The sequence below is a fragment of the Calonectris borealis genome, chromosome 2 (genome assembly GCF_964195595.1).
Source record: "Calonectris borealis chromosome 2, bCalBor7.hap1.2, whole genome shotgun sequence".
Taxonomy (NCBI): Eukaryota; Metazoa; Chordata; class Aves; order Procellariiformes; family Procellariidae; genus Calonectris; species Calonectris borealis.
In genome coordinates, this window is record NC_134313.1 from 92845646 (window position 1) to 92867938 (window position 22293).

Here is a 22293-nt window from a genome sequence, read left to right on the forward strand (position 1 = left end):
TTATGTACTGGTTCTCCCCTGATCTTTCCTAGCAGGAAAATAATTCTAACTTTTGTAGACCTTCACTTTTTTCAGGTCACTTAATAAGAGATCAAGACTCTAAAACATCTTCTCTAACTGTTTTGATGTTATGTGGCTAGATTTATCTTCTTAGTTTCTTTTGCCAGTGATGAATATATGCCCAAAGCGTTTTTACTTTGTTTGGTTTTCCCCTACCCACAACTTTTTAGGAATTGATCCCACTCATACTGTGTACAGCCTGCCTCCATCCTGAACCCAAAGAGAGAGATCAGCTTCTACACATACTGTTCAATTTGATCAAACGACCAGATGATGAGCAAAGGTGTGTTTGCGTTTGTGTGTTGCGGGACAAGAAGGAACCTTTTTTCTTTGTCAAAGAAGCAGAACTAATAGAAACTGGATATTATTGGATGATTTTAACCAAGTTTCACTTAAGCTGGTATTTTGCTGGTATAGTGTTGACAAATTTATGTGGACTTCGGGACTTTCCATTTCCATGACCTGTACTTTCTAGTTACTGAAATGTAAGAATCTGCTTGGTAAGCTGCAGTGTAACATTTCAGTTCCTTTTTTGTTTAAAGATGAACTGAAACGCTTTGTTAAAATGAGCTTTAAGATCACAATTCTTAGCAGTGGTTGCTATAGAAATCAAAACAGCATTTTTAAGCCTCTTAGTGTCTCTTAGTGATCTATATGTTTGTAAGTTAACTACCATGTTTAGTTGGGGAAAACAGCATGAGAAAATAGTACTCTTCCTACTTACGGTTCAGTACTATGGTAGCAATAAAAAATTCAGAAGACTGAAGCAGTGATTTAGTTCTGACAAGTGTCAAGAGCTTTGTTTTATTTTGGTTAAGACTTTGAAACAAAGTGTACTTTTTATTTTCTTTTATAAATGTAGTTCTTCCTTAGTACTCAGGAAATCTGACTTTGTTTGTACCGATCTTGATAAGAATATCCTTAAGGTTGAAAGACAGCACCCTAGCTGGTATGTTTCCTTCTCTAACTGTGGAAAGATTTTTCATGTTTGATCTGTAGCTCTTCCATTATTTTCATTAGAGATGTTTTGTAAAGCATCTGTATCTATCGTTGCTCTCTTCTGTCTTCAGACAAAATAGGCTTTATGGAATAGGTAGAAGGCATTTCTTTTGAAGATTCTCTGAAACTGAAGTGTTCTGGTGTCTTTCTAAATTGTTCCCATGGTAAAATTTAGAGATGAGGTACAATTGAAAGAGATGGCTTTGGAGACAAAAAAATGCGTAAATAAGTAAAAGCAACTTGTAGCACAGTGGCACCATGCAGATTGAATTTACAAAAAGACACAGTCCTTGTTCTACTTCAGATTCATTAGAAATCTGCTTCTGAAACATCTACCACTATCTAAAATGTTCTGAATGTCCCATGCAGATTGAGAAGTTGAAATTATTTTGTGGTTGAGGGGGGAAGGAAGTTACATCTCACTTCTAGTCTCTTGTAGTTAATTGCCACAGGATTGGTGGCCTATCAAGTAGATTTTTCATGTGCCTGTTTAGCTGCAGTTAGGTGTGTCTTTTCCAGCAGCTAAGAAAGAAGAAAATCCAAGCTTCTTTTTCCTTGAAGCTGTTCATTCTTTGTTGTGAGTTGGAGACTCATATCTAAAAATAACTAATTTTCATCAGAAATTTGGAAAGAATATTCTGCCATAACCTCCAGGACAAAACATGTATATACATAATATACATTTACACACATAAAAATCATAATCTGTTTTAAAGATGCCATAACACCTGACTGAAGAATAAGTAAAATTCCATCAAATAAAAGAGATTCTGAATACAAATTAGATAGAAAATACTTATGCAGAATTTCAGTCTTTTTTTTATACTTATATATTTGTATGGAAGTGTATTATGCATGCTTGTTTTTTATCTAAATAAGTTTAAATAATATTTTAGCAGTCTTGTGTGATATGAAATAAGCAAAGACATTCAGGTTTAGTCACCAGAACAATGGTATTAATTATCTCATATGTTATTTGTTTACCTTGTGCCATACTGTACAGGCCTATATTATACATTAAAGTAGTAGTTGATAACAAGTTGACTTTTTTAATTTGTTAAATGCAAGAGATAGAAATGTGACATTTTATTTCTAATAATGAACCCATTAAAATAAGTATTTTACTTTAAATGTTTGACTTTGTAAAGTACGTTAACCAATATGCGGAAAGCCTGTATTATACTTCTTGCCCATGTGAGAGGCTTTTTGGTGCATGCAGGTGTAGCATATTCCCATAGTCTTGTATCCTAATGTTATATTTAACAAAGCCACTTTTATTCTCAAGGCTTTGCTCATTAATGTACTATTCAGCTTTTCAAAATGTATCAAATTCTCTTCTGCAAAGGAACAAATATGTGTTAGCTTTACTTAAACTTCCTTTTGGACAATTATGTTGGTTTTGGAAGCTAAAGGAGCCATGAAGAAGTCAGATTAACGTTGGGGTCTTTTAGGACAAAGTTAAAACATAGTTCAAAATGTGAACTCTTGAAGATTTCCAAGTTACGTACCCAGAAGCAGCACTCTTAATGAAAAGAAGCTAAAATACATTAAGCTTAGTGTATCTAGTATGACTTTTCGTCGGTCATATGATGCCATCTCTTACAGAACACACATAACTTGCTGACATATTAAGGAAAACTCTAGTAAGTAAGTTTTTACTATAACCTTTAGGAGTGACAAAAGAACCTTGCACTGTGTAATATAAGATTGAATTGCATACCAGTGCATGCAGTCACTTTCTAAAACCTCTAGAAAGAGTTTAGAAGTGTTAAATTATGTCTGTTCTACTCTAACTTCTGCCTTGTTCCTCTAGTCTAATTCTTGATTTCACTTTGGTTTCTGATGAAGCAAACTAGTGCTCTGTTGAATCATACTGATTGGCTTTATGTTCCTGCCTAAGTGATTTTAAATCCTTTGAGGAAAGGATTCCCAGCATCTTGTTAACAAAAGAGATTATGACAATAAGGAGAAAGAAGTTTTTCCCATATCCAGCCTAGACTGCAGTTTTTGCAACAGCTTAGTGTTAACAGTTTTTGTTTCAATGACCTGTTGTTGAGATCCTTACAACCTATCCTTCCCCTGAAATACCGACCGTTGTCATACACTTTTAAGACGGTTACAGTAAAATATTTCAAACATTATTTTTTAATATTTTTGCAATAACTTAAAGTTCCCTACTTTATAGGCAAGGCAAAAGGAAATCTGAATTAATTTTGAGATTTCATGGAACTTTTTTGAGAAGATTTTATTTTTAAAAAAAATTATATATTTTGGTTTTCCCCATTTTTAATGCAGAAAATTTCAAGCGATTACTGTATTCTGCTATTTGCTTTTTTAATATCTTATAAAAGTATATTCTGTTGCCCAGTTTTGTGATTAGGTGCAGCGTGTAAAACCAAAGACAGGCATTTGAATAACTATTTTGTTTGTTGTAGAATTCAGAATTACCACAGGCTTTTGTCTCCATATTGCTATCACATATCAGCTGTTGATTTCTTGAGTCTTATCTAATCATTGCATTTTTGTTTTCCCCCAACCTTTTTACCTTGATCAAAGGTCTAGTTCTCTGTACATGGTAGAGATGGGGAAAAAAAAAAAACACAACCAGAACCAAAGAACTTGCTCTGGTTTTGGCCTAGAGAATGCTGGGGGAAAAAAAATCTTTTTAATAGACTATTTCTCCTTCAAAAGATTCTGAAAAAGAGTTTTTTTTGATGGAGTATATTGTAAAACTGGTTAAGAAATAACCAGCAGAATCTCTGCCTTTCAACCTTAAGGGCATACTGTTAGCTGCACTAAATATTTAGGAGTTTAGACATGACACTAAAATGGTAACAAATTAATTCTGGCTTACTTTCCACAAAGTAATAATGAACAAATTCTCAGTGGTATCCTAATCTTACTGTGGGGGTGATAAAATGGGTGTCTCGTGTCCACGCATTATCGTTTGAAACTGGTTATTTAAGTGTTGATGTAGGCACTAAAAGTAAATAGAACTGGTGAATTTGCATGCAAAGTTGCTATCATTCCAATCCTATTAACAGGAGAAATAGTTAGAAGTAAAAAATCTTAGCAAGATAAACGCTCATTGAATAAAAGTTAAAATATCACAAATGACAGTTAAGGACAATTTTACTGAAACTTTAAATATATCTCTGTGCCTATGAAATTGATGGAACAACAGTGATTTCTTGTAAACATTGAGGAAAGTTAAAAAATGCAAGAATATAAATACAAATGACTCTCATGATCGTAGATACTACTGATTGATTAATTGCTTCCGTTTTATAATGGGCTTTAGAAGATTTCTGACAAGAGTAAAGTCCAGTATTTTGGGAGAGATGACAGTAACTTGCATGTTGGAATGTTGCAAAACCATGTCATGAAAGAACTAAGTTACTTGTTTTGAACAAAGTTCATTAAATCTCACGAACACTTCTAAATAAAAGCAGTATGTGTACTTGACTAAAATACTGATAGTATGATAGTATTAAGTAATTTAGATCCTTTTGCTGCATGATGAGTCATAGTATTGAGTAATAAGAATTAAATGAGAGATTTAGTCAAAGATTCCCAATCTCAGACATTAGGAAATCAGCGATTCCCAAATCAGAGATTCTCAGGCTCTGGTTCATGGACTTTGGGATCTGCAAGTTTCTGGAAAAGGCATATTAAATAGAAAACAAGTTAGAATTGTAGTCAGTGTGTGGTGTGAAATTTTGACTGTAGACAATTACCTGTTGCCTGACAGCATCTGCTTTTCCTGACTTAAAGAATATATTCTATATATTATAGAACTTTATAAACAGATTAAAGCTTTAAATTTATGTTTTCAGACAGATGATACTGACTGGATGTGTGGCATTTGCCCGACATGTTGGACCAACGCGTGTAGAAGCTGAGCTTTTACCACAGTGTTGGGAACAGGTAACTGATTATTTTGTGCTTTATGCTGGAAAAATAGTTAAAAATTCATAGAAGTTGAGTTTTATTTGTTTGGGGGGGGGTGTTTTGGTTTTGTTTTCAGTGAATGGCAGTTTAAAGTATTTTTCAGGAAGATTTTTGGATGTTCTTTGTTCTTATTATATATACTTTTATATAACATTAAAAAGAACTCAGAAGCAGAAAATTTGTCAAAGACTATATGGAGGTTCTAGTTACCTGCATATACCTGCATATGTTTGTTGTACTGAAATGTAGATATGCACATGTTCATCATCAGTGTTGCCTAACCTATTGCCAGGTAGGTGCCTTTATAATTTGTGCTGTAATTTCCAGATTGTTGGAAATCTGTTTTCATTCAAAGATTTAATTTGCTGATTTTTATATTGTATTATAGCCCCTGGAGCAGTGTCCACACTTCAGCTAGTTCAAATTCTTAAACAGAAAATTAAAGATCAAAGTAGTCAGAAGTAAGTCCCCTGTAGATGGGCATGATTTTACACCTGTAAGATCAGCCTGAAGTTTACATGTGACTTCTAGAATCGCAGTGACCTTTTCCACAGATATTCTATATTAATAGAAATAACTGAACAACCAAACTGAAATGCTCTTACTGTTTCATCTGAGGCATAGAAACAGAACAACATGAGTTCAGGTGAAAACTGCTACCATAATGAAGAAAAGGGAGTTCATCATTGCCTAAAAGACAATGAATAACTAAGCCATGACAGTGATAATGCTTGCTTTGATGGCACAGTCTTTCTGGTCTGATAATTGTCTACTGTTTCTTGCATAACGCAGCCATCTGTGTTTCACAATAAAGTCCAAGCTTTAATAGTCTTAATGCTTTCTGACAGTAGAAGTACATATTATATGCAGCATTTGTGCTTATATGTATGACTGATATATCTATTGATTAAATGAAGGACTCATGGCAATAGTAGTTGAACACAAAATAAAACACATTTTGCTTTTTTAGTCCTTCTCATGAAATTTAAACAGCGTTTAAAAAAAAACAGTCTCACCTCAGTGAACACACATCTTCATCATACCAGTTTCTTGCTAATTGCTGATGCAAAAGAGAAACAAGTCCAACTGTAACAGTACAGCATATCAGGCTGCCAAGCCATATGTCATCATGCGGTTATTTAATGCAGTTTGCCAGACTTTGTTTGCAGTACTGAAACCAGGTCATTATTTTCTCTGGCAAAATACCAGCTGAATCTCATTGTCACAAGACTGAGTTTGTAGAAGGAACTCAAAAATACACATAATTTTCTACCTTTTCTCAGTAGGTGCTTTAATCATGAAAGCATTCATGCAGTTGGTCTCCAACCAAAAATCCATTTACAGATGCAAAGGACTGGGTCCTCAGAAGATTTAGCATTTTCATCCATATGTTCTGGAGCTCAGAGTTATCAGGCTAGTCTTTGTGATCTTTCTACCTGCTCTTCACAGGTAGAATTTGGTAGTTGGCTCATCTGAGTTTAGATCAAGGCTCTGTGAACACTAAAAGTTCCCTCAGAACTAGTAACCAGTTAATTGGCTTCCAAAATTGTACTACTCTTATTAAAGACAAAAGGAAAAGAAATGTTAATAAACATTTTACAGTTGTATTTAAGTTTCCAAGGGCTAATAATCTTCCCTGAACTTGCAGAAATTTGAGTCTCTCTTCCTCCAGTGTGTCAGTACGTCTTTGCAATATCAGGGGTGATATTTATATTGCCTTACCAGTCCACCTAAACCAGGTGAAACTAGTCTTTGCTATTTACCTCAGTAGGCAGAGCTCCAGAAGGCAAAGTGTATCTCTGTTACCAGTAGGGAATTTGCATTTGGAAAGATGGCACGTAAGTCAAAGATACTATAAGTATTAAAGCAGCCTGTTGTGTGCCCATAATGTTTCTCATCTATGAAATCTCCATACTTCCAAAAAATATTACAGGTGCCCTACTGATGAATGAATGCAAAATAATGAAAGACACACTCAAAGAATGTTTTCCTATGCTTAAGAGTTCAAAGTTTAGTCCTGAAGCTCATGATTTGTTCTTTTGAGTCTCTTTCAAATGATCTTTTCCACAATTCATTCTTGAGAGAGTTCTTGGCGATTTCAGATCGGAACACTGAGAAAGTTGAAGACACTAATACTACATCAGTGGCCAGGTGGTCTTGCAATGATATCAGCCAGCTCTCTCAGCACTCATGGGTGCATCCCCATCAGGGCCCACAGACTAGTGTATGTCCAATTTGTTTAAATGTTTCCTAACCTGATAATTCTCTACCAAAGGTAAGTCCTCCTTGCTCCAAACTTTCGCATGGGTTTTAGGGACCTTGGACTACTGAAGGCAAGTTTTCCCAGTAAAGACCGAGAGAAAGAGGGCAGTGAGAACCTTGGTCTTTTCCATGGTAAGATGGTTGTCTTACCAAGGCTATACACTGCATAGCAAGAGAGAAAGAAATAGTTGCACCACATGCATATCCTGTTTTATCTGACAGGATCAAACTATTCACATTTCCCTCTCACCTTTTTAGCCTAAAATATTTTATTCACAAAGTATATTGAAACATATCATGTTTCATTGTACAACCATTACACTGGCCATTAAAGCTGACTCCACCAGGATGCAAACTTGGTTCCAAAGTGTCAATATTAAATTTGTAAGGCAGAATTTTCTAATGGCCTTTGAGTGGAAAGGGGAGGTAGCACAGGATCAAGAGGTTCTTGGGAATAGGAGTTGTTTTCAGTCACATTTTAGAGGTGTGACTTGTTTATGCTGGACTTGAGAGCAGAACTTCAATAGCATGCAAGTACTTTTTGGCTTAGTACATGTGTCTTCTTTTGACCCCCATTGCTCAGCAAGACCTACGCAGCTATGCTACACTGATTGGCTCAGAGCACTAGAGGGCACTTGTGTAGTTCTTAGAGGAACGGCGCTCCTGAAGGGCTACAGAAGACCATTTCCTGACATGCCAGCTCAGAAGTTATTCGTATTCTTTAGAGTACAGCAGCCCATATGCTGCATTCCACCCTTCTTTTTACTGCATATATAGACATGCTTCTCTGATTCTTCTCTTATTATAAGTTCTATTTTATAGGACAATTAGAGAAGGCTGTATCTGCCTTGCCTTTATGCCTCAGTGCAAGAATTTGAGGCTGCTTAGTACCCATATGCAACTTCTACAGGCACAGTCAATGTTTGTCTAAGAGGTGCAGACATATCTCTCTGTTGCAATTCATTCTAACCACGTTTTGGATACTGTTACTGCAAAGCAAATAGCCATTCTCTTTTTCTTCACCAGATCAACCACAAATACCCAGAGAGACGGCTACTGGTAGCAGAATCCTGTGGAGCTCTAGCACCTTACCTTCCAGTAAGTATTAATACTGGCTCTAAATACTTTGCTAGTGAAAGCAAGGTGAAAATCTGTTGCATAATGTAAACATCCTTTATCTTTTTAAATATTCCCAAGTGTGTATGTTATGCATAGACAGTCACATTGTCTTCTACTTTATATCACACATGTGAGATTCAATAAATCACATTGAGGAGGAGATAGTTTCTTATAAAGGAATACAGGTCAATCTAGCTATAAAATGTCTTTAAAAACAGTATGTTCTGAAAAAAATCACCTTTGTTTGTAAAGATGAAGCAAAGATAGTTAGGACCAATTAAGGAAATAATCTCTGAAAAACTAATTGGCACCCAATAATAGAGTTCTTCAGACACTGTGGAATGTTACATGAAGAGTGCTGCCAGTCAGAAGAAGCAGCAAAATTAAGTCAGTGGTGAACTAGAATTTGAAGCTTCAGAGAAAAATAACCCAAATTAAAAACCCACTTCTCCAATTTAGTAATGCAGTGATTAAAGATTCTGTTTTAAGTCTACGCCTATAGTAATTTTTTGCTGTTAGTTATTTTTGGTTACATATGAATTAAAGGACCTGCGTTCTGTGCATAGTAGGACAAAAGCCTCTCTAATGAGGCTACTGACACTTTATATTCATTCATCTTCTGTTGTAAAAACTGAATGTATAATACTCATAAAGGCATCTATGGTTGGAGGAAGGGATTTTGTTTGTGAGCACTAATAGAAGTGCAAATTATTTATAAAAATTGATATAAACCCGTATTTCTTGTTGCATTGGATTTAACAAGTATGTTTCTTGTTTACAAACAGAAAGAAATTCGTAGTTCGTTAGTACTTTCCATGCTGCAGCAAATGCTAATGGAAGATAAGGCAGATCTGGTACGAGAAGCTGTGATCAAAAGCCTTGGCATCATTATGGGATATATTGATGATCCAGACAAATATCAGCAGGTATAATTTGGTTTGGGTTCTGTATATATAAAATGTCTTCTGTAGTTATTTCATGAATAGGGGGATGCATAATTTCATGTATTTTTATTAAATCTTTCCAGATACTTTTTTTGGTGGTTTACAGGAATGTTGATTTTATTGTATCACCATGACCAAAAAGAAAACATACTTACAAGTATCATTAGAACCTCAGGTATAAGCCTTATACAGAAGCTTCTCTAATAATTCATAATTTGCTTTCAAGAACATACCACTTCATTGCCCACCTGATACTATTAGCCAATTTGATATTATCACTTGCTAACAGATTTGTCTACTACAACAAAGCCTACTTGTAGTTCAACTTAATATTGCCTAATAATGTTTCAGATAAGTGAAAATGAAGAACTTCTAATCCTGTCTTTGAGTTTCTGAAGGCAGAGTGGTAGAATGTATTTGTATTGATTCTGATAACTTGACTGTAGAGAAATACTAGCAGGATCATTGAACCACCTACTCTTTACCTTTGTAGATGTGGTGGGATATCTGTTGAAAGGCCTCCATGTACTACCTTATTTTATTTTTATTAATGTAACGTTTTAAAAATAGATTATAATCTTTTTCTAGTCTGCATATTTTGTGTGGGAAATTTTAGCATAAATTTTAGGAAAATAATTACATTCTTTACTGTCTTTTGCCAGGGCTTTGAACTGCTGCTTTCAGCCTTAGGAGACCCTTCAGAACGTGTAGTCAGTGCAACACATCAGGTATTTTTACCTGCTTATGCTGCTTGGACAACAGAACTGGGAAATTTACAGTTCCATCTGATACCTACACTGCTTAATAAAATTGAAAAATTGCTCAGGGTATGTGCTCAGCTCCAATTCTACATTGGACAATTTTCTTTGTATCTTTATTATATATGCAGGCTTTTTTAAAAAATACAAAAACGTAAATAATTCCTACTTAATGCTCTATGGGGGAAAAATTGTCTGGAGATTCTTGTTGTAACTCCATAACTTTTACTTGTCCTTTGGAAGAGGGGAAAAAAACGAAACACCAAAACCCCAAAAACCAAACATATTCTGCTTTAACAATGTTTTGCTTTATAGCCCAATAATCAAAGTGCAGTTCAGAAGACACTTGCTTGGGGCTGTGACCAGATGATATGTGTTATTCTGAGTGCATTTGCCCTATATTTAAATTGGTTTTAAGTGTCACATAGTGTAGTTTTTAATAAAGTGCAGTATTTATTAAAAAAAAAAAAAAGAATTAAATGGTTTAGTTAGGTCATTTGCAATTATGAGCCAGTTCGTCAGCCTGCTTGATTTGGTAGATATCTGGAAAGTTTTGGAAGATAGGGTGTCTCATAACGATCGAACACACTTAACCAAGACACTTGTTTTCAGAGTACAGGCGACTAGTTTATTCAGTTTTTAGGTGCATTGGTCTCTGAGACCAAAGATTCACATTTCCAAAATGTTCTGAAAAGTGTTCTTTCGGAATATCAGTATGGTCATCGACATGAACTATTAAATGCCAAAGACTCTGTTGCTTGAATATTTTCAGTAGAAGTGACTGAAGGGTGACAAGGGGATTTGGATGGTGACACAAAGTAAGCTTGTGGTTAGGATAAATTGCTACATAATTAGTGTCTCTGTGTAGAAGCTCATCACAGATGTGTTGATCTCTTGCCAGGGAATACATGCCTAAGCAACAGATCATCCAAACCGAAAACTTTAAGTAAATGTCCTGTTTGTTTCAGGAAGGAGAACATGGCTTGGATGAACATAAGCTCCACATGTATCTGTCTGCTCTGCAGTCATTGATTCCTTCACTGTTTGCACTGGTGCTACAGAATGCACCTTTCACAAGCAAGGCTAAACTTCAGGGAGAAGTACCACAAATAGAAGGTAAATGATTAATTTCTGATATGTGGAATTTTTATAAACTTAAGTAGAATTCAGTGACACATCTCAAATCACTATTAACCGCAAAGGAAGAATTTCAGGAAATAGTCCATAGTCCACATTTGCTTGGGATTTGTGTGTATTTAAGGTTACTACATAAGCATAAGTTGTAGAATATATGTATACGCTTTAGATTTTTCTAGCACACTGCCTGCACGATAATGATTTAAGTTTATGTCCCCAAGCCTTTTTTTCTAATCCACCTGTTCCTTATGTTGTATTTTCATATATAGCAAGTATGGAGAAAGAAATTCAGGGAATCTCTATCATGTTGTGAATTTTCTTTCTTTAATGTTGCTGAGTTGACAGAATTTTTTTTTTTTTGGGCAGATTCCAGCATAGGAAGATTTGTCTTGACTTGTCATGACTTTTTTCTTTGTTCCTTTTTTCCCTTTTTGGGAGAACGTCTTTCTACTTCGTTTCCTCCCTCTGCTCCTACTTCAGTCCTATGAAAGAAGTCAGTCTTTCATCAGTCTGACATGAACCCTTATCAGATATTTAACTAATTACAAATATCAGCTTACTGATGCAGAAGAAATATGTAAGTTGTGAATATTTATGAAATGATTGCCAGTAGAATAAAGGAGAACTAAATGGTATCCTTTTGGATTTTTTTTCCGTATTTACTTAGAAGTGTTACAGGCAAAATGGCTTCTTTGTGCTCAATGATATAGCTTTATGTAATCCAATGAGAGTCTTGCAATGAAATACTTTGTTGTCCTAATACACAACATAAATTGTGAAAAAAATACAGTTTTGCCTTCTAATTTGCCTCTTAAATGTTTTTTTCATATTGGTCTCCCTTAGCAAGTCTTTAAGTAATGCTTCCTTTTTCCACCCATTTCCATGCTTGAGAGACCTCATTATCGGAAAAAAAGTTTTTATTTCAGCTCTCATTATTTCTCTCTACTTCTTAAAAGAAGCTTTTGAGAAAGCAAAGCAATCCTTAATTGGACTTCCTAAAGGTTTCTGAACCTTTTTTCTGAGTTTTTTTTCCCTCTAATAGCCAATAATAGCTTAAGAAGCTATTTATATAGCTATTATAGCTGGCCTTAATTTCAGTTAACTCTTACAAATAAAAAATTCTATGAAGTGGGAAAAATACAGCCTAGTGCAGGAGCTTCACCATCTGTTATGTATCTATGTAATATCTTAGCAGACTGAATGGCCTCAGAGTGAAGTTATACTTAGGTCTGCAATCCTAGCCTGTAGAATGTTTTCTCCTGTTACAAACAGTTTTTAAAGATATTATTGGTAATACCTGACACATGCTGATAATAGTGCTGTGTGTGAAGATGCAAGGAAAGGGTAACAACCTTAAAGGAGAATTTGGAAAGTAGTGGTACTTAATGTGCGATATTAATGTGAAGATGTTAAACATGCCATGATAAAACTCATTCAGCTGACTTGAGTCATTTGAAGATGAGCACTTTTTCCCTGAGTAGCTACTACTTAAATAAGGAATTCAAAAATTCCAGGCTTCAGCCTAGTCTGACAGTTTCTTCCTCCACAAAAGTGGAGGAAAAAAATCTCATGTACTTCTCACTAATCCAGTAGCATTGCAGGAACTGCAAGCTTGCTTTCTTGAATTTTGCAGTAGGAAAGATGATGTTCTTGTTGCTTAACTTCATTGCTGAATAATTTTAAATATGCTTGACATGAATTGAGATTAATAAAAGCAATGTTGGTGTAGCAGGCTTTCAATCCCCAGATATTTTAGTGGTCTAGAATTTTTCTGAGGTCTTGCTTTTTACGTGTAAATTACTCTCTTCTGATAATTCAAATAATTAAGGAGTTCAGGGAGGGAGTGGGGAGTGTCAAAAACTACTTAATATATGAAGGTTGGAGCAGTTAAATGATTAAAGTGTAGTGATAGAAGTCAGGAAACCTTGCCTGCAAGTCATTCTACTGTAAATCTGCAGTGTGTTCTTCGGGATCATAGAGTGGTTTGGGTTGCAAGGGACCTTTAAAGGTCATCTAGTCCAACCCTCCTGCAATGAGCAGGGACATCTTCCACTAGATCAGGTTGCTCAGAGCCCCATCCAGCCTGACCTTGAATGTTTCCAGGGATGGGGCATCTACCACCTCTCTGGGCAACCTGTTCCAGTGTTTCACCACCCTCATCGTAAAAAATTTCTTCCTTATAGCTAGTCTAAATAGCTAGTCTAAATCTACCCTCTTTTAGTTTAAAACCATTACGACTTGTCCTGTCGCAACAGGCCCTGCTAAAAAGTCTGTCCCCATCTTTCTTATAAGCCCCCTTTAAGTACTGAAAGGCTGCAATAAGGTCTCCTCAGAGCCTTCTGTTCTCCAGGCTAAACAACTCCAATTCTCTCAGCCTGTCCTCAACAGGAGAGGCGTTCCATCCCCCTGATCATTTTTGTGGCCCTCCTCTGGACCCGCTCCAAGAGGTCCATGTCTGTCTTGTGCTGAGGGTTCCAGAGCTGGATGCAGTAGTAGAGTAGAGGGGCAGAATCACCTCCCTTGACCTGCTGGCCACTCTTCTTTTGGTGCAGCCCAGGATATGGTTGGCCTTCTGGGCTGCAAGCACACATTGCTGGCTCATGTCCAGCTTTTCATCCACCAGTACCCCCAAGTCCTTCTGGGCAGGGCTACTCTCAATCCCTTCATCCCCCAGCCTGTATTAATACCGGGGGTTGCCCCGGCCCAGGTGCAGGACCTTGCACTTGGCCTTGTTGAACCTCATGAGGTTCACACAGGCCCACTTCTCGTGCTTGTCCAGGTCCCTCTGGATGGCATCCCATCCCTCAGGTGTGTCATCCGCACCATTCAGCTTCGTGTAGTCTGCAAATTTGCTGAGGGTGCACTCGATCCCACTATCCATGTCATTGATGAAGATATTAAATGGTACTGCTCCCAACACAGACCCCTGCAGGACACGACTCGTCACTGGTCTCCATCTGGATGTTGAGCCATTGAGCACTACTGTGTGGATGCGACCATCCAGCCAATTTCTTATCCACTGAAAAGTCCACCCACCAAATCCATATTTCTCCAATTTAGAGAGAAGGATGTTGTGGGGGACTGTGTCAAAGGCCTTACAGAGGTCCAGAAAAATGGTATCCATAGCTCTTCCCATGTCCACTGATGTAGTCACTCCACCATAGAAGGCCTCTAGGTTGGTCAGGCAAGATTTGCCCGTGGTGAAGCCATGCTGGTGATGATAATCCATAATCTCCCTGTACCGGCGTTTTCTCTTTTTAAGTGAGGGTTATGTAATCGTTTCAGAGATGGATTTAACTCACTGATTTTTAAAAAGCAATTTGATAACCATATACAGAGGGCACTAAAGAGTTTCAGACTTTCTTAGCTATCTTTACTGACATCACCTCCAAGGTATTTTCATCTTCTGTTGTTCATGATAGCTTGTTCTCTGCTATTACAGTCACTAGATTTCCCCGACCTGTATCGCCTCTTCAGGATGTGGCCATCATCATTGGAAGCCGCGAACAATTAGCAGTGTTGTTGCAACTGTATGACTATCAGCTAGAACATGAGGGTACCACAGGCTGGGAGACTTTGCTATGGGTAGTCAATCAACTGTGAGTTAATTTGTCTTATGATCCCTAATTTTAAAATGTGTCAAAATTAATAGTCCTTAAGCATGATTATGTTTAACAATTGTTAAGCATAAGAATTTTAAGTATGATTGTGTTTAAGAATTATTAAAGAGGAAAAATTGAATTTTTGTTAGGTGTTTTAGTTTTCATACTGAATTGACTTTGACCTTATTCAGAAAATACCAACTATCTAGCAGAATGTGTAGGTAACTACTTGCTCCAAAAAACCAGTTTCTTTCATCTTTGCAGTAGTATAGTCAGTTCTCTGTTGAAGTGAAGATTGTTGTATTCTGAATATCTCATGAAATACACTGTGCTGCCGTAAGAGATGTTTGAGAATACAGGTCAGACTTTTCTAGCACTTAAACACTTGCCTTCTTCAAGGGTCAGGAATTGTACAGAACATGTAGATAATTTTATTGTAACCAATAGTGCTGTACATATATATTTATTAATATAAACAGTATAACTGGAGAGAAACAAAAGTTCAGAGTAGTATTTAATATCCTTTTGTTTCCTGATTTTTAGGCTACCACAGCTTATAGAAATAGTTGGCAAGATCAATGTAGCATCAACTGCCTGTGTCCATGAGTTCTCTAGATTTTTCTGGAGACTTTGTAGGACATTTGGGAAAATTTTTACAAACACTAAGGTAAGATATTACCTTAAATATTCTACAAAACAAGTACCTTGATAATATATATTCTCCATATTTACGGTGTGTCTGAATACCCGCACTTTAAGTGACCATTTATATTTGCATGTCGCACTGATGCTTTTCCATAAGTACATTTAAACCTGCTATTTTTAAACCTCTGTTTGCGTCCTTTTGGCTTCTGTTTTTGACCATTTTGGAATGGCCTTCTCATCTTGTCCAACAAGGAGGGATTTTTTTTTTAAACTGTATTCTTCATATTTTGTTTGTGAATGGCATAGAGAGTGGGAGAGATCATCCTAATTCTAGTGATTTAAAATTTTCTTTCTTCAGAACAGCATACTGTTCAGTGATTGTGGCATATATAAGTACTCCAGCCTGTACTTGATTGGAAATTTAAAATTATTGCTTTCCCTGCCCGAAATACTTTCTGTAGATGATATCTAAACATTTTTATCAAGGAAATATATCATTTTTCTCAATAAAATAACTTCTAAATATAATTCAAAAATATTTTAAAGGGAAATTATAAAACATGAGAGGATTACCTAAAGTTAAAATTACAAAACAGGGTTAGCGTTATGTGCTGCTTCCAGAGGGGAGATTAAAACCAGTCACTGGTCTTTGAAAGCCCCTTCTGTAAGTTATCTTTAGAACTCTTGCTTCTATAAAATTGTTCTGAGAGTGATTATCACAGCTATATTTTGGAAGAGAGCACTTCATGGACAGCAAAGATATAAAACTAAAACTTTTTTTTTTTACATATAGCTTGGTAAAACCATAAACCATAAAGCCCAACTAAGCATATTGCCAAGAGACTTCAACTTTTGGTATCAGGAGTGCTAAACACTGCTACCTCAGTGTGGGTACTCAATAGAAATTTTTACTCTCTTGTGTCATACTTTCAATTTTTGTAAAAGATGTCTGTGCTTTTTAAAGGCTTTTTTCTTTCTGTACCCTCAAAATGTCCTTTTTCGGTAAATTGGTTTTTTTTTATTCTTAATTTTTTCCTAAGTTAATTGACACTGGTAACAGGTTTTCTTCTTATGGGATTCATCATCCTTTGTATAGGTAAAACCACAGTTCCAAGAAATTTTAAGACTGTCTGAGGAAAACATAGGTAAGTAGCTTTTTACTCAAATGAATAAAAATTGACCTTAACCACAACTGGAAAAAAACTGTCAGTCTCTTGTTCAAATAACATTTTCAGACTGCAGTTCTGTCATCTTTCTGAAATATTGAAAATCTGATCTTAATCTGAATGGAACATTCTGAAGTTGTAGATTGTGTGTAAAGTACAAATAAAATCTCAAATCCAAATACCACTTGAGCATTATTTAGCACGTGTGTGCATGTATATATGCATATATATGTATATAAATTCTTCATGTATATATAAAAAGGTGACTATATATAAAATACTTATAATACACACATATAAGTCTACCTTATATATATAAAAAATATATAGCATACATATTATACACACACATATGTAAAACCTAAATTCTTCACTGTGTTTCATTAGATTCCACAGCAGGTAATGGAGTGCTAACAAAAGCCACAGTTCCCATCTATGCAACAGGGGTCCTTACATGTTATATTCAGGTAGGTTTGTTTTTCTGTTTCTTTGTTAAATGTATAATAATATGTAAAATTTATTCTACCAAAAAATCCTTACTGTTTTCTTTGAAAATTTACAGTGCTCTTGTGCTTTGAAGATAGGTAGATAAGAGGACAGCTGTAAACACATTTAAAAGCAAAGTTCTCTAGTCAGGTTGTCTACTAGATTTAGACGATAGTCATCAGTGTTAAAGCCTGAATTCAGTAAAAGTTAAAATTACATTTGGCGTCTTCACCACTGCTAACTCTCAGACATTGACAGCTGCCATGTGCCTCTATCAAAAATATTGATGTTATTCAATAAATGGGTTCTTGGCCATTTAATTGTAATCCCTGCAAACACAATTTTGCAAAATTTATTGAAAAAGATAAGCAGGTAAATCGCCATTTTGGGCATAGTTGGAGTCTTAAAATGTTAGTGTTACCTAGTACTAAAATAAGCACTCCATAAATAATACCACCTAATCCTCCAGTAACCAGCAGTTATGGACTGGCGTATACGTAGCTTACAGGAAAAAATAAATACTTCATCATCTCACAGATGTTTAGTGGACTGTAAGCAATCACTAACTGTCAGGAGCCATGAAAGTGTTTAAGTACTCTTCTTAGAAGTTTCTTTAGTAAAACAATTTGGGTAATTTATGCACACGTATGTGCTTAGTTGATGGAATACAGAAATACAGTCTCTTCTTGTGTTTGCTTTGAAAGGTTCTTGTTCTTAAACCACATTTTTTAAATTCATAAAAGATTGTTAAAAGCTAAATCTAGTTTGTTCTCATTCACAGTTTGTCTCTTTCGTAGCTGTAGGTCATCACAACCGCAGCAATGCTTCTACTACATTCAGCATTTGTGCACTCTTCTTTCAGGAAGAAGATCGCAAGCTGTTAGTTGGATTCTTGGAAGATGTAATGACCATGCTTTCACTATCGCATGCTCCTCTTGATAGTCTGAAAGCTTCCTTTGTGGAACTGGGGTAAAGAATATACCTTGGAGTTGACTAGATCTAAATACATTAGAAGTTTTTATTAAAGCTGCTAATCTGGCTGTAATTTTAATAACTGATGCTTCGGGTGAATAAAGGGTATACTTGCTTTTTTTCCTTGGTGTTTCACAAGATTTATACTTTTAATTTCTGGATTAAAAATGTAGCGGTAAAAAAATTCTGAAGTGTAAAAAAGAAACACCAAAAAAACAAACAAAAAAAACCTGCAAAAATCAGTCATTGAGGAATAAAATGGAAATTAATTTTGTATTTTCAATACTATTATTATGTGTTCTAGATATGTATTTGCATTCAGTTCAGTATCATAATTTACTGAAAATTATATTCTTAAAGTTGTTTTAAAAAAAAAAAGAACTTCAAAATGCAACATACTTTCTAGACAGCAACATGTTTCATGTCTTTCAGAATGACACAAATGTTATGTATCCTTCAGAAAGGATAAATGTTGGAGTTTTAGATTTGTTGAGCAGTGGATTCTTGAGCCTACATTTTGTAGGCAAAGAACATACTTAGGGTTCGGGAGGTTTTTTTGATTGCCCAACTGTTTTCTTTTAGTGCAAACCCAGCTTATCATGAGCTGCTATTAACTGTCTTATGGTATGGAGTTGTCCATACTTCTGCTCTTGTTCGATGTACAGCTGCTAGAATGTTTGAGGTAAGTGTTATCCAAACTTTTTTACACCTTTTTAAAACTAGAGTTTATTTTTAAAAACAGTGATTCAGATAGTATTACTACATTCTTAAAAATTACAAATGGCTTAAATAAGTTGTGTACTGTGTGATGGAGCAGGAAGTTGTTGTGCAGTTGTTTCTGTATCTGTTCTCTGTTCAACAGCACATCTTTCATTAAGCAATTTGTCATTAGCTACTTGCAAGATATTTCTGTAGTAACTGTGTATGTGTTCTTTGATCTGCTGACTTGATTGTGGCATTCTGATTATTGCATGCTGAAAAACACTTTCTGATTATGAAAATGCATTTCATTGCTAAACTGTGTTCAAACCAGAATTAAATACGTTGTCAAATGTGTTTGCTTAGGTCTGTAGATAAACATAAACAAGCATCTCTCTGAATTTTAACATTTGCTTTTGCTATTCAACACATTATCAGTAGCCTAATTCACAAGTTATCCGTTTTCAATACTTTTGTGTATGCAATGCACTTGCATTGTAATTCAAACTAGTTTCCATTGGTGCCAAATATGGTGGCAAAAACATACATTTAAACAATTTTGTATTTTTTTGTAAAACTTAAAATAATTTACGATTACTTTACTTGCCACGTAGTGACAGCTTCATCTTTCCCTTAACATCTATAAATTTGTTCAGGGTAGAGAGTGTTACATGTAACTAATAAGTTTGCTTTTATTTCCACATCATGCCTTTGTTTCATCAAGTGTTAATTAAAACAGGCATATACAAAAACTCTGGGACATCCTCCACTTGCTAAACAAAGAGATTACCTTTTTTTTTTTTTGAAAAAAAAGTTAGAAAGAAATATTTCTAATTACACTATCACTGTCCATTTCTTTTTTTGTGTGTGTTTCTTCCACATTTGACTCATTTGGGTTAGCTTTGCAGTGGACCTTTAGCTGAACCTGCTACCTTGCATCCATTTGCAAAAACAAATCTCAAGTCTGCCTTGGAAAAAAAAGCGCTTAACATAACCATTAGTGTTCTTTACTGCAATTCTGCAAGTCATTGCAGATAAAGCATTAAACAACCACTTTAAGACATATCCTGAGACTTCAGTTGAAAACATCCAACCTTGTCTTGTTTGGGTTTTTGGTTTTTTTTCCCTCCTCTCCCTTTAAAAAGGAGATGGCAATTTTTGGTTACTCTTAAAATATTTTTGAGTTGGTGTTTGTTTGTTTTCTTTCGTTTTAATCTAACAAGGATATTGCTTATATTTTATACTTGTAACAATAAGCTTGCTTTTTTTTTTCCATAAGCATTAGCCAAACATGTGAAAGACCTCAGTTACAACAGGCTGTTGTCTTGGTTGCAGTTTCTTTTCAAATTCAACTGCACCTTGATTATTTTTAGGCAGTCCTGCATGCTATTTGATTGCTTGTTTCCTAGTATACTTCAGTTTTTACTAAAGCGTAGGCAACTTTGTTGCAGACACTTTTTTTCACTTGAAAATAGTATCATATTGCCACATCCTTGATAGCCATAGCATACATAATTATACATGGCAATATGTAAAATTGGGAAGTCACCTGTGTAAAGAGATGGTAATAATTGGTTTCACTTTTGGAAGATTCCTTCATTCAAGGAATTTCTGACATCTCAGAGGCTGCTGAATGGCAAAGCCCAGCGATTAGATAATGAGATAAAGAGTATGTCACCTGCAGGACAGCTATATGAGAACTATAAAGATTCTGAGCAGCACAGTGGTCTGTGCAGCAGCACGGAGACTGCCATGATTTGGGCCTGCCAGGCTGCGTTACCAAACCTTTACAGTCTGTTAAGGATTGGAAGGACACAGAAGTGATTTGGAGCCATTCTACCCCTTCTCTCCTTTGGGGGCAGGAAGCTTTGTGCTGCCATTTTTAAGGTGTAGTATGCATAAGTAATGATCACACATTGATCTAGAGGAATCAAAACAGGATTTGCATTGTCTGTCTCGCCGTGACCTGACATGCTGCTACATGGCTTTGCCAATCCAGCTGTTTCTGTTGCTTCTGTGTTGATGTTTGCAGTCAGTAGTTTCCCATTTGAATGTTAATGCAAACAGATTTGATTGCTGCTGGTTTGAACATGAAGCACATAGTTGAGTTACAAGCTTTGTTGGTCTGTTTAGGTTCAAGGGTAGGAACACTTCAAAATAACACTTGAATTATAAAGCATGTTTTATTTTCTGTAAGACAGAACGATGCTGTTTACCATGCTTTACCATAATTAAAAGGGTGGCAGCCCACATAGTAATGAAGCTGAGATGATTCTCAATTGTTTGCTATTTATACAAATCCCAAGCATTTTTTTTCAAAGCACTACATTACCTCTAGTAATTTCTCAAAATTAAGATTAGTAAAGAAGACTCAAGTCCCTGTTTTTTCAAAATTGAAAATAGTAAGCATTCTCTGTTTTAATCAATGGGAAAATTGGTAAATCTATATATGAGAGTAAGATCATTGTAGTCAAACAGCGAGCTATGTCCTTAACAGCTGTTTGAAGAGTAGCCCATAAGCTCAACACATCAGCACTTTAAGTTGTTGCCACTCATAAATAATTGTGAAATGTATTAATGTTAAAATGTAGTAGTTGAACTGACATTCCTAATACTTTCTGAATAACAAGTATAGGAAGCTGCAGCTTTCCCCCTCCAGGTGCTTTGCAGCAATAATGCATACGTTCCTTACACAGCTTAACAATTCTCTCCCCATTCTTCCTTCTCCAGTTATTATCTATAAGGCTGCAATATGTTCAGTGCATGTGTGCACCCGTGCATGCACGTACATACATGCACACACAAATATTGCTTAATAAAAATTACTGCTTTGTGTAGAAGGCTTCTGGAAAGTCAGGTTCCTTCCAATCTTTCATAATTTACTTTGTTATAAATTCAAAGTTGGTAAAGCAGGAATGCTCAAACAAATAGCAGAATGTAAAACCCTCTCTAGTTAGAGGGTGTAAATATTGCCTGCTTTTAGTAGTGTGATATACTGACAGCTACTGCTTTCCCCATGCCCTATGGAACTTAGTGTTCTCTTGTTACACTGCTGGGGGGAAAAGCATAGAATTTAATTTGTGTTCATTATGTAATTCGAGTAATTAGAATATAGCTAAATATTAAAAAAACATTTCAAATTTCTTGCAGAAACTACTGATAAGCCTTTTGTGTTTATCTCCTAAAACCAGCAAATATATGCAGACTTCCTTACATGAGATACAAAATGGAAATATCAAGGCTTTCCCTTTTTTATTAATGCAGTCAAAAAAACTGTTTTGCTGAATGGAGAAAGTTTGGATCTTGTCATTTTTGAAAATTAGTAGGTTTTCATATGTAGACAACATGTAAAGGGCATCTACTACATATGCAGCAAATGTATGCTTATGTATAGCTACATAAGTAATGTTAAAAAAAAAAAATCACCTGGGAACATCTAAATTCAAACAATTTCCACATATCTATAGGCAATAAACTTCACTGTGATCTCAGC

The 22293-nt window shown here is 35.5% G+C and overlaps 1 protein-coding gene across 6 annotated transcripts in view; it reads left to right on the forward strand.

The window, feature by feature from the left end:
• The window catches only part of RELCH (RAB11 binding and LisH domain, coiled-coil and HEAT repeat containing), an 83733-nt gene that overhangs the window by 41392 nt on the left and 20048 nt on the right, over positions 1-22293 (forward strand). For all 6 annotated transcript variants that reach the window (XR_012672447.1, XR_012672446.1, XM_075142521.1 and 3 more), the window contains exons 11-22: positions 231-343; positions 4896-4986; positions 8299-8370; positions 9177-9317; positions 9998-10162; positions 11062-11209; positions 14673-14829; positions 15376-15499; positions 16574-16622; positions 17031-17110; positions 17992-18098; positions 18684-18783. Coding sequence is in view for 4 of the 6 variants with exons in the window: in XM_075142521.1 (XP_074998622.1) it covers positions 231-343; positions 4896-4986; positions 8299-8370; positions 9177-9317; positions 9998-10162; positions 11062-11209; positions 14673-14829; positions 15376-15499; positions 16574-16622; positions 17031-17110; positions 17992-18098; positions 18684-18783 (1347 nt within the window). In the remaining 2 variants the exon portion in view is untranslated. The remainder of the gene's footprint in view (positions 1-230; positions 344-4895; positions 4987-8298; positions 8371-9176; positions 9318-9997; positions 10163-11061; positions 11210-14672; positions 14830-15375; positions 15500-16573; positions 16623-17030; positions 17111-17991; positions 18099-18683; positions 18784-22293) is intronic.